The 12,942-nt window shown below is 40.5% G+C and overlaps 2 protein-coding genes across 31 annotated transcripts in view; one reads left to right on the top strand and one right to left on the bottom strand.

The window, feature by feature from the left end:
* ank3b (ankyrin 3b) overlaps positions 1–8,812 on the top strand; it is a 158,084-nt gene extending 149,272 nt beyond the window's left edge. For 23 of the 30 annotated variants that reach the window (XM_071463719.1, XM_071463717.1, XM_071463723.1 and 20 more), the window contains 7 exons: positions 1,747–2,413; positions 2,495–2,678; positions 3,001–3,084; positions 4,901–4,984; positions 5,215–5,457; positions 6,273–6,344; positions 7,237–8,812. In XM_071463719.1, the coding sequence (XP_071319820.1) occupies positions 1,747–2,413; positions 2,495–2,678; positions 3,001–3,084; positions 4,901–4,984; positions 5,215–5,457; positions 6,273–6,320 (1,310 nt within the window). In that variant the 3' untranslated portion in view covers positions 6,321–6,344; positions 7,237–8,812. The remainder of the gene's footprint in view (positions 1–1,746; positions 2,414–2,494; positions 2,679–3,000; positions 3,085–4,900; positions 4,985–5,214; positions 5,458–6,272; positions 6,345–7,236) is intronic. The other 7 variants (XM_071463732.1, XM_071463731.1, XM_071463744.1 and 4 more) reach the window with 6 other exon arrangements.
* Positions 8,813–9,806: 994 nt separating this feature from the next.
* LOC139609327 (zinc finger protein 260-like) overlaps positions 9,807–12,942 on the bottom strand; it is a 5,265-nt gene continuing 2,129 nt past the window's right edge. Inside the window, exon 3 of the mRNA XM_071463764.1 lies at positions 9,807–12,942. This exon is cut by the window's right edge and continues 641 nt beyond it. Coding sequence (XP_071319865.1) covers positions 12,031–12,942 — 912 coding nt within the window. The 3' untranslated portion in view covers positions 9,807–12,030.

The following is a 12,942-nucleotide window of genomic DNA, read 5'->3' as shown; positions in this document are numbered from 1 at the left end:
TTTCCTCCCCTTCATCCTCCAATTCTACTCTCTCTCCCCCACCTCGACGTTCCCCTTCTCCTCCTCCACATCACCACTCTCCTTCACCCCCTTCCCTCCCCCCCTCCCCTCCACCCTCTCCCCTTCCTCCTGGTGTCCCTCTTTACTTCAGACGGGATCGTTCAGTCCCTGAGCTTTACATTTAGATGCCCCTTGGTTGCTCTGCTCCTCTCTGCCTTTTGTTTCAAACAACACAACTAACCTACCTGGATTCAGCTCAGGCTTTTGCTCTTCAACTGCAATAATTATTGAGCTGAAGCTGAAGTCGAGCTTGTTCTAAAGTGCTGTAATAAAGTCACTAATATGACAAAATCAGTAGCTCTGGTTTTGAAGTTAAGTGCTATTACAAAAGGCTTTGCTGACTTATGTGCCACTTTGAAATATCTCCAGTATTTCCTGAGGAACTGTAAAGATGAGATTAGTGTGACTAAATGTTCATGTAAACGTAATATAAATACAGAACATGTGAAGTTTCTATCTTACACTTTATATTCTGCCTTTGGTACTTTGATTTCTCTGTTTCCATCTCCTTGTGATCTGGACATGTGTCTTCTCTGCAGTGTTGGTTCAGCAGTCACACACCATGTGTTCGACAAATATGTTAGTTGAAGGAGGAAAATCCTGAAAGCAGTATTCATTGATTTGTATTTGCCAATAAGGGGCAGCAGAACACGCTGCAAACACAACATGGACATATCACCTTCTGGGGTTCGGATATGGTTAATGAGTTAGCTCGCAGTTACTTATTTACACATCCAGCAGACATGAAGCAACATTACCATTCATTTTGAGTTGTTTTTCTTGCCACCTGATGAATGCAAGTTCAGTATTCACTCTCCTGTTGCTCTGTTTTGGTCACCTGAGAGAAATATCTGTCTTTCAGCTGCTAAATTAGCCATTATATTCACCAGCTAGAGACTAACTTTGTCTAGCTGTTGTTTGATGCTAGGCATGTAGCATGCAGGTGCTTTTTTCTGCAAATTCTGTAGTTCAACTCAACTTTACAGAGCTTTTTAGCCCTTTATTTTGATTTTTCAGCCCACAAGCTCCACACCACCTAACTTCCAGTCAACACGAGACCACTGTTTTTATTAAAAAAGCACTGATAAACCCACTGTAAGCCTCCACATACCCACAATTTTTTCTTAGGAGTTGGTGGAGACGAAAACAGAGCTAAATCAGGCTAAATTAATGAATCAGTGTGCACCTGCCTAGCACTAAACAACAGGTAAACACAGTTAGCGACTAGCTGGTGAACATAATGGAGCATTTAGCCGCTAAAGAGCTAGATGTTTCAAGTTGTTAAACAAAAACTGAGCTAAAAGGAGAGTGAAAATTGAAAATGCATTCACAAAGTGGACACAAACACAACTCCATATGAATGCAAATGTGGCTGCATGTCTGTAAATAAGCAAATGTTTATCATCAAATTCCCTTCAGCAACTTCATAGTGATAGTTTGTTGTGTTCCCAGCTTGTTTCTGCTGCCCCCAAGTGGCCAAAAACAGTTAATGCACCTTTAAAGTGTATTTGGGTTAAATCTGTGTGACTTTGAACAAATGCTGCCTTTAGATGTTACAAGTGTTTCTCATTTCATCACCTCCACCACTCTACCTCCCCCCCCTTCCTCCCTCCCTCCCCTCTTTTTTCTTTCCCTCCCTCTTCAATCCCCTTACCCTCTAATCCTTTACTCCTGCCATTCACCCAGGATACCACAATATAGATCTGGAGCTGCAAACCCCCACAGACCTGAACTACGAGCCCCCCACCCCTCTGCGCTCAGACGACTTCTTTAGCGAGGGTGATGCTAGCTTAGATTCCCCTAGCAAGACCATGCTTACTAGACCTAGCGACCTCTCTCTCACTCAGACCACCAGTACCACCAGCAGCGACCCCGTCACAGTCGCCCAGGGCCCCTCTGCCTCAGAGCCCCCCATTGTTGGGGCAGAAGATACAGCTCTGACCACTGGAGAAAAAGTGGAAGAAAAGGCAGGGCTGGTTTCTTATGAGACGCCGGATAATGACAGAAGGGCAGTAGAGAAATCAGGAACAGAAGAACTGAGGGCAGGGCCAGCTGTCGCTTTGGAGAGAAACCAAAAAGAAGATGCTGCCTCAGACATCGGTCAAGGAAATGGAAGGCACGAGGAAGAGGAGGAGGAAGAGGAGATGACCCAGGAGAGGCTGCAGAGTCTTCTAGAGGATATAAAGCTGGAGGGAGACTTGGAGGACGAGGATATGACAGAGGAGAGGGTTAATGCCATCCTCGAACAAGTACGGCAAGCAGAAAAAGTCATGTGTTCAGTTCCAGGTTGGAGAAGCGAGATGTCCGACGCGATCGCAGAGTCGTCATCACGGCCCGGCACTGAGGAGGGAAGGTAGGATTCGCTTTTATCCTTTCCTGTCAGACCTGCAGCAGTTTAGTGATGGCGGCTCCTCACTATATTTTACTCCCCCAGCCCTGAAAGACTAGCTGATTCGCTGGAGCAGCCCCCGGCTCAGACCAACAGACAGAATGGGGGTCAAACTGACGCAGCCGGGGAAAAGGAGGCCAAGAAGAATGGATCTCAGGGGGACAGCAGCACAGCGGGACCAAGCAGAGGACGGGAGGAGGGAGGCGACAGGTCCCAGCACAAAGTCCAGGTGAGAATCTGTTTTACTTTTTTATGATTTTTGTGGTGTCTGTACGCCCTGAAAAAGTCTTCGCATTTATTTTGTGTTAATTTTTCTGCTCTTATACACAGATGTTTAAGGATTAAATTCTGTTTTTGCAGCCTCAAAATGTTGAGGACTCTATTCACAGCCCAGGAATATGAACCTGCGCCCCACTCTCTTTCGATCATATTCATGTCACTGGCAAAACTGGTTGAATATTTCATTTTAAAGTATGAAACTGACACATGTACACCCCCGCAAACACACTGGGGTCATTAATGTTACACTGCTCCTGGGCTGCCTTTGTCAGGGGCGTGTTAGAGCGGAAGAGTCTGGCTCTGACGAGGAGACCACTGTCACCACCAGGGTGTACCGCAGACGGGTCATACTGAAGGTGTGTGGAGAGCTGCAGGCAGTGTGCAGTGAACTGGCATAAGCTCTGTGACTCTGTGCAAGTGTGTGAAGAAGAATGAGGCACAGAGATGAACGGAAAGACTGAACAAAAGTTACCTGCATTGACAGCATTTGTGTGTTTTGTAGAGAGCAAGTATGAGAGTATGTTTCTGTAGATGTATGTTAACATGGGAGTGAGTTTGTGTGCAGCTGTAATGTTTGTAAGAGTAAGACGGAGCGATAGATCCTAGCACAGGGTGGGTTTACATCCAACTCTTTATTTTCAATTTGCACATTAAAAAACAGAAAATTAACCAAAGTAAAAATATCACAAAATAGTTTTTATACTTGGCTGATGTGGAAAAGTTTGCAATGATATAGTGAATAAATTATTACACACATGAAGCACTGTAACTGCCTCAGTTCAGTTCTGACCTAGTTTTCTTCTTCTGTGGTGGTTTAATTGCCAATTTTCAGAGAATTTGGTCAAAAACTGCTCCACAATTGGATGGAAACTCAGCTATAGTTGCATAGGGGAGTTTGTGTGTGTGTGTGTGTGTGTGTGTGTGTGTATGTGTTTAGCCTTGCTGTAGCATGAAGTGCTACTCACTGCTTGTTGGTGTGACCTGCCATGCTGTTTGGTATTTGGCGTTGCTCCCTGGCTGGTGGAGCACTGTGTGCTGCTATATAATGGATGTTTCCATTTTTGAGCATAATTCTTAGGTTGCATTTGCACAGGAGCAGAAAATCTGCCAAGTATGTTTAACCCAGTTCAGATGGTAGCAGACCCACACATTTAACCTGTAGTTGTTAAATGTTACCAACAGTTAATTTGTCTGTGTAGCCTGTCCTATACGTTTGTTCATACTTAACTCAGACTGGATAAAAAGATCATTCAACAATGTAAAAAAACTAATAACATTTTACTTAAGTTGGATCAAAAACAGTAGGGCTACAAATAATGATTATGATGATGATTATGATGATTTTTTCTAAAAGAAAAAGATGAATTGATGATCAGAATTGTTGATTGATTTCCTTTTGTTGCAGCTGCTCTGTCTCTGTGTAAATGGAGCCTCATTACTGAGCTGACAGTGTAATACATTTGTCTGGTCTTCAGCGGTGTTGAATGAGGTGTCACCAAACTCCTTCTCATGCATGACACAGGTTTGAGTCACAATCACGGTGGAGTTTGATAAAGTTTGATGTTGAAAGTTTTAACTTTTTTTTGATGATATAAATGATTTTTTTCCACTTGAAATGGTGAAATCAGCCAAGAAACATCTGTTGACACAACAGTAGCAAAAATGTGTCTCTGATACTGCAGACTTGTGTTTCAAGGTTTAGGTTGCAAAACCATATCAAAATGTTGAGGCAGCCTTTGCAGCATCAGCTGGGTTTTCCAAACTCTAACTCGGCCAGTGCAAAATATTTGCTGTATTAAAAACAACAGGATGAACAGTTCACAGCTTCTTAATGTCCTGTTTTTTCACTGATCAGAGTGAAGGGAAAGGGTGTGTAGATTTCGGTTATATTTAGGATTTTTCTCTGTCTGAGCTTTTGCAACAATGAAACTGCACTGTAAAAAACTTGAACTTTGCAGCTGTCACATCAGAGAAATTCTGCAAATATTATTCTTGATTTAAACAGCGGGAAACCCAGCAGCTGTGGCAGGCAGGCTGGCATCTGTTCAGAGATGTTCCAGTGTTTTCTCAATAACCTCTCAGAACCCGTCCTAACCTTCCTACCTTTATCCCCTCCTTCCCTCCCACCCACCTCTCTCATCCCTGCGCTTTTTATTCAAACCTTCACCCCAGGGAGAGGACGCCAAAAACATTCCTGGAGAGTCTGTGACGGAGGAGCAGTTCACAGATGAAGACGGGAATCTGGTCACCAGAAAAGTAACCGTTCTCGCCCTCCACCATCACCTGTCGCATCCTTACCCCACAGCACACACGCACACACACACACACACACACACACACACACACACACACACACACACACGCTGCCATGTACCCTCCTCATCCTTCTTTCCATTACTTCTCCTCACAAAATGCTTTTCCTGCTCTCCCCCTCCTCCTCCTCCTCCTCCTCCTCCTTCCCCCTGACATGCTTCTGCCCCCTACAGGTGATCAGAAAGGTGGTGCGCCGTGTGGTCAGCTCGGAGGAAAGGAGGGAAAGTGAAGGCGAAACTGTTACAGAAGAAGGAGCTGGTGGTGTTGGTGGTGGTGGTGTAGCAGATGCTGCTCCTTCAGCAGCAGCAGCAGCAGCAGGAGCCACAGGGGGGAAGGGCAAGAGGAGAGGGAAGCGCTCCCGACAAGGCCACAAGGCTGAGAAGTCTAAAGAGGAGGCCCAGAGAGGGAAAACTGAGGTTGGCGTTAGAACCAACCACCTAACATAGTCAGCTGAGCCACGCTGGTCCACTGACACCTGCATGAAGCTGTAGTGATGAACACCCAACTCTGCTCATTGCTTTGATTTTCCGGCACAAACACTTTGTGCACAGTAGACATTAATAAACTTAACAAGAGCTAAAATGGCCAAAAGATAAATAAATAAATAAATAATTCCAACATGACAATTCATGCGTTGCTTTGACAAACTGTCACAGGATCACAGTGGCTCACATTGTGTTGTCTGGTCTCAGCATTAATCTGAGCTGCTTGCTGTTGTGCTAGTTGAATAAATAGAATAATAAATGCAGTTTCTGAGGTGCTGTGTAGCAGAGCAGCAGGGCCTGACTGTCTGGTCAGGGTGTGGTGGTTTGCAGTGGTTGTATTGTGCTGTGTGTTTCTTGTGTACTGCAGTGCATCAGTAGCGTAGTGTCACAACGCCAACCATCAGGCTCTGTGCCTTTACAGCTCGTCGATTAGGCTTGAGAACTACTAATATTAAAAGTGTTTCAACTAATATAGAAAAAAATAAAAACCTCTTTTTTCTCTCTTTTAACATGTAATGATGGAAGCACGCGTGATTTTGTTTGCAAATGTATAAAAGTAGTAATTTTAACATCTTTTTTCCTCCTTCCTCCTGAAACTCGTCTCTCTTCCGGCATGTTGCCTGTGATCTACGGACGTACAGTAGCCGAGCTCAACTGCTTCATTAACCCACACGGGTCAGATTCAGAGCACAACACTAACATTTTTTTTACTTCTTTCTCTTTCCTCAACCTCTGTCTCTCTGAAGCCTGGAGATGGTGCCAACAAGAGACAAGGGAAGAAGAGTCAGTCATAACAGTGGAGCTCTAAACTGAACCTGGTAAGAAGCCAATAACATTATTATAGATATATTATCTCTAAAGTCAAAATAGTGCAATGGTTCACAATTTTGCTCTAAAAACGTATTTTAGCTCTGAGATTAATTATGCAACAAACCTGCTAAAAAATGTTTTTCTTTTTGAAAATGTAAAATATATTTTAGAAGTAGTGCTTTAGGTAATACTTTGCCATTTTGGGAAATTTGGAAACCTTGTGTAAAATTCATACAGGGACTTTAAATTCATTCATCACTAAACTTGATTATCATATTTAATTTCTTCTGTTTATCCATTTCCAGGTTAGGTTTAATTATTAACTAATGATAATTATTGTTAATAGGACTGCAGCTAATGATTCTTTTCATTATCAATTAATCATTTGGTTTATACAACACTGGAAAGCAGTGAAAGGTAACATCAGCATTTGCTGGAGTCCAAACTGATGGCATCACATGTCTTGTTTACTCTAAAATATTCAATTTACTCCAAGAAAAAGCAACAAATTCTCTCATTTGAGAAGCTTGAACCATAAATATCAATTATTACAATAGTTTTCAATCAACTAATAGATCAATAGAATTTCAGCGCAAATCATTGTATATTACTGGGAAATGCTGAAAGAAATAGTAAATAGGCTCATTAGCCACACTAGTTTTTATTGATATCGTTAATTCTTTGGGCAGGATGATCATGTTTTCTGTGTGGTGTTAAAATGGTCTATCTATGAACACAGAAAAGCAGCAAAACTTCACATTTGAGAGGCTTGAACCAGCACGTTTATCACATTTTTGCTTGGAAAATTAAAGATTATTGACCAACCACTTGAATGATCAGTTTCAACAGAGTATCAGATTAATATTTCTGACATTAATCTATTATCTCTTCACCCTCCAGGTCCACGGACGTCCACCTGCGACATCACACACACCCTGGGAGGAAAAACGGACTGGAGCCCCTGAAAAACGAAGAAGCCTCGTCAATCAGCCGAAACGTGTCTGAAGCTTTCACTTAACAACGCATGGTTTTCAGCAAGATGACGCAAAACAAGTTACTTTTCTTTGATTTCGCATGAGCATGTCACCAAAAACTCACTCACTGTCGGAAACACCACGGAGGGACACGCATGGACGTGAGCTGGAACTGTCTTCAGACGGATGGAAGGCGTCTGCGACCAAAGATAAGACGCAACCAGGAAAAAAACAAAATAAAACAAAACAAAACAAAAAAAAAGCAAACTGCTGACAGAAAAGGAAGACTTGTGATTCAATCTCTCTCAGACACTCGCCTTATATGGTCTATTTTTTCCTCCTGGACCCACAGTACTGGGCTGTACCATGTGGTTCTTTTTAAAAAAATATAATATAATAGTAAATGGGTGATTTTTTTGTTGTATATAAATGACATTGTATAAAAATCTTAAAAAAAAAAAATCAGTAGCTTCACAGATTGTTTATGCACTGATTTGAGTTGATGAAGCTTTGCAGAGTCGGTGCATTTGTATTGAGAGGTCGACACTGAGTGTGTGACCTGACATGCTCTTCCTTCACGATTATTAAAAGGAACAAAACAGCTGTATGTAAATGAGAAGCGAATGGAGATAAAAAAAACAAACAAAAAAAAACTGCTTGATTTTAAACAAAGGACGTTTCTTTAAAGCCAACAGCTACTTCCGCTCTGTCTGTGGAACATTGTCTTCAGAGGAATAATATTTTGCAGCATGTGACGTCACTTTATTTTTAACGCTTTTCTTTTGTTTCTCCTAATTCAAAAGCACTGTAATACAATTAGAGAAGGTCTGATGGTACTTCTGTCTGTGTGAGCACTCATAATAACCCAACCACGTGTCATCTATTACTGTTTTTATTTTATTTTTTTCTACAGAACACACACTCCACACTCTTACGCTTCAGGGCCGTACTCAGTGTCCCTGAATGTAACCTGCAGACTGGCACACTGCATTAACTCCAAACTGCTAGCAGCCCCCCGTGTGTGTGTGTGTGTGTGTGTAACATCAAATAAGACCTGTCTATCTGTACGCCCGTCATGCATACTAGAAGTGTAAGAAACGGCTTTTAGGCCTGCTGTGGTTTTACAAAGGGGACTGTTTTTATTTTGACAGTTTGATGATTTTTATCTTTATTTAATTGGTTGTAATTACATTAGAACAGAGGATCTAATTTTTAGCCCCGTCACCCAAATCTGGTCCTTTTTACTAATGGCTAAAAAAAAAAAAAGAAAAAGAAAAAAATCACAAAAATGAATCACAGTATTGATCACATGTTAAAAATCAGATGTTCTGTTCCTGTGTAAATCTGTTTGTTTTTTCATTCGTCTTTTTTCATACAAAACCACCCTAAGCATCCATTGTTGATAATAAATCTGGTACCAACATGTATGACGAACCAACATAGCCTACACTGGATGATCCAAGTAATTATTTAAGCAGAAAAATAAATTGTGTTTAAACTGACAGCTGTGAGTCAGGCTGGTGTCTTGCTGTTGATCGTGTTTCACAGGTTTGTGGTTTCAACCAGGACGAAACTCAGCTTTGTCAAATTCAAGGCAGCATTTTTAAGTAGAAACAAGTTTGGTAAATAGTTTTAATTCTTATGTTTGTGAGCATGACTGAAAGTGAAGAAGTGACTTTTAGTCCAAATCCAAAATTGTACCATTATGACTCAGTTAAATTCTGCTTCAACGGTCCAAAACAAGTCAGAGGTTTGTGCTTTGTTTTGCTGAAACAATTAGTTATTAAACGAGACAGATTCTCCATGCTAGCAACATTAGCTCAAAGCACAATGACAAAGCTAACATGCTAATATTTAGCAGGTAAATGCTGCATCCCAATTCCAAACTATACAGAATCGAAGCATTCTATTATTGATTCAACAGCTGGTTGATTTCTCAATTTATCTGTTTTTATATCAGAAAATCTTGAAAAATGTGCCTCACAATTTCCTGAATTAACACAGTTAAGTTGCTTGTTTTGTCCAAATGTTTCAAACCAAAAGATATAAAATTTAGTTTAATATCATCTCTAGTTCCTCAAATATTTATTCCAGAAGTTAGAACCAGCTTTTTTTATGGCATTCTTGCTTTAAAAACATGATTTACAACAAATCTTTATCAAAATAATTGGAGATTATTTTTTTGTAAATTGACTAATCCATCAGCACAAAACTAGCTTACATCTAAAGGAAATAATGACCTCATGACTTATTTTGTTATCTGTATTCTGGTTGTTTAAAAACAAAACAGTAAAAAAAAACCAAAAAAAACAACCAACCAAAAAAACAGGTAATTTACATCTGAACAGGTGAGGCACTCTTAAAAAAACTGCTGATAACATCAAGACAGATTTCCTCCATTTGTTTATGATTTTAAATAATATACTGTAGCACCATTTTATGTAAAATATAAGTACAATAAAACTTGAGAAATTCATATAATTAAACTTTGAACTGTGACATTATACAAAGTTTTTTTTATTTCATTTTCATGAGTAAATGAGGAAATGAGGAAAAAAAAACATCTGATATTTTTTACATGTAAGTTTTGTAACATCTCTCCTCAGACAATTGCTCAATATAATAATTGTGGTAAATGTTCAGACACAAACATATGGTACTAGCATATGGACATATGACCAGTAATATTTGATATGATAAACAGCACATACATCATTAACTACAACATCATAATCGAGAAAAAAAAATCTCCATTAAACACCCTCAGTGTTTTATAACTGGCTTTTCGTTCAAGAACATTTCAACCTGAAATCCTGAATACCATTAAAACCTTTAGAGTTTCTATTTGTTCATTGGTGTGAATCACTGCCTAATTATTTATGATGTGATGTATTTCCAGCACAGGGGAGGTGATACAGGATTATCTATAAACAGCAGATTTTGGTTTTAGCCAAACTTCTTCACAGACCAGAAACTTGCAAAATAAATCACTCAAAATAAACTGAACATCAGTGTAGACTGGTGACATATGGGATACAGTTTAAACACACACCAATGTGGATATTTGCTTTAAATTAATGAAAATCTGGCTGAGATCAGATTGATTAGTTAAAGGTTTCTTTATACATCTTAAAAATGTTGTGCTGAGTTGCCGCTTTCTGTTATTATTAATTATTCTATTAAATCTAAAACCTACAAAGCCACCATTGCTATAACTTTTTGTATTTGATATATAGTGTTTCATAGTATTTTCCACAATGTGGCTATATTATTGAATTTTGAACCCCTGCCTGTCATCCAACATTTTAACATTTTATAAAAAGAAGATTCAGAAAATTTTACGCTGAAGGTGATTAAAAAATGGGTTACAGTTGAATCAATATAGGCTTTGACAAAGCATCCCACATGAGGATGCACCATACCTGAAGCAGTATTCTGCAGAGAGGTTTACAACCAGAAGTACGGACGGTCCTGATCTTCTAGAGTTTAGCAAGTGTGCCAGAAGAAGGCACAAGGTACAGGCAAGTGTTCAGGCACGTTTACGTTGAATATAGCAGAACTTGCTGTAATTGTAATTTATTTTTATGAACGATAGTATTTCTAAACTTTTTACCAAATCACAAGACCATGTGTATGTAACTTTTAAAAACGCGCCTCAAACTACCCTTTGTTCAGCACTTTTTTGGAGGTGGTAGGTTTTATTATCATTTAAAGGAATAATTCAACATTTAGGAAAATATCCTTATTTGCTTTCTTCCCAACAGTTGTGCAAATAAGACTGGAACTTTGGACAGAGACAGGCTAGTTGTTTCACCCCGTCTTCATGCTAAGCTAAGCTAACACATCCCGACCCCAGCTCCACATTTAACACACAGACATAAGATTATAGCTGCAACAATTATTTTCATTACTGAATATTCAGCCACTTATTTTTCTGATGCATCAATTGTTTTGTGCATGAAATATAAATATATATAATATAGCTAAAAATAATGATTGTTTTCATATTTGACTGATCTGCCAGTTGTTTTCTTGATAAATTGATTAATCATTTGGTCAATATAGGATTATAAAACTGAAAAACACATGAAAATGCCAGTGAAAATTTGTTTGACATAATCAAACGTCTTGTTTTGTCTGACCAACAGACCCACAACCCAAAGATGTTCAGTTTACAAAACTGCAAGACAAGAAAAAGCAACAAATTCTCCATGTTGAGAAACTGGAACAGTCAAAACTTCTCAAGCATTTTTGCTTGAAAATGAGTAACGACAGTTTGATTATCAAAAGGTTGCTGATTCATTTTCTAATAAAATCTAGAAGTAACAAAACATGTAACCAAGGATCACAAAAATGCATGACTGATATAATAACAGCTATAAATATACCAATAAATACACCATAACCTATATCAAAAAATTGTAAAAAAAAATCGTATCTTCAAATGTCTTGTTTTGTCAGATCAACAATGCAAAACCCCAAAATTATCAATTTTCTATCAAAGAAGACAGAAAAATAGCAACTCCTCACAATGGTGAAGGTACTTCTGCTCGAAAAACAATTGATCTGCCATCAAAATAGTAGCTGATTCATCGTCTTATCGCAGCTCTACATGAGGCCGACGTCCATCTTCTCCTCTCACTCTCAGAAAGAAAGCAGACGAGTACATTTCATAAACTGTTGAACTATTCCTTTATAGCAGGCAGAGCCGACCTCAGCATCAGAGACTTGTCAGCTGTGTGGACTCGTCCCCGTGAGTCTGAACGTGTCTCCTCAGATCCTCTTTCCTCAGGAACCCTTTGCCGCAGACTCTGCAGCAGTGAGGTCGCTCCCCTTCGTGGACACCCATGTGTTTGGTGAGCGAGCTGCTCGCCGTGAAGCTTTTCCCGCAGACGTTGCACAGGTACGGCTTCTCCCCCGTGTGGGACCTCATGTGGATCTTCAGCGCTCCGCTCTTGTAGAACTTCTTGTCGCAGACGCTGCATCGGTGCGTGGACTCGCCCGTGTGGATCATCATGTGCGTTTTCAGAGTCCCCCTCTGCCTGAATCCTTTCCCGCAGACGCTGCACAGAAACGGCTTCTCCCCCGTGTGGATTCTCATGTGAGCCATCATGTACTCTTTGAAGCTGAAGCTCTGGCCGCACACGCTGCACACATACGGCCTCTCGCCCGTGTGAACTCTCATGTGCCCCATCAGATTTCCGTTTTGGGCGAAGGCTTTGCCGCAGACGCTGCAGATGTACGGTTTCTCCCCAGTGTGCGTTCTCATGTGCATCTCCAGCTGTTTATGGCCGTCAAAATGTTTACCACAAACTTCGCAGTCATTCGTTCTGATGTAAGTTTGCAAGTGAAGCCTCAAGCTCTCCTCGCTCTCGAAATGTTTCCCGCAGACGCCGCAGAGATCCGCATCCCTCTCGTCCTCCTGCACGTGCTTCAGAAAGGAGGCTCTGTAGCAGAAGGACCTGCCGCACACCTTACAGCTGTACTTCAGCTGAGACAAATCCTGACAGTCCTTGTTCTTCGGTCCCCTGGGCTTGTTTGATGCTTGAATTTTTGTTTTTCCTTCTCTGGTCTCATCTTTATCGCTGTCTCCATCGTCACCGTCGCTTCCTTCGCTTTCCTTCCAGTCCTC

Source organism: Trachinotus anak, unplaced genomic scaffold (genome assembly GCF_046630095.1).
Source record: "Trachinotus anak isolate AG129_WGS33_773 ecotype Australia unplaced genomic scaffold, CSIRO_AGI_Tana_v1 ptg000025l, whole genome shotgun sequence".
NCBI classification, from domain to species: domain Eukaryota; kingdom Metazoa; phylum Chordata; class Actinopteri; order Carangiformes; family Carangidae; genus Trachinotus; species Trachinotus anak.
This window is presented reverse-complemented; position numbering and strand designations above follow the sequence as displayed.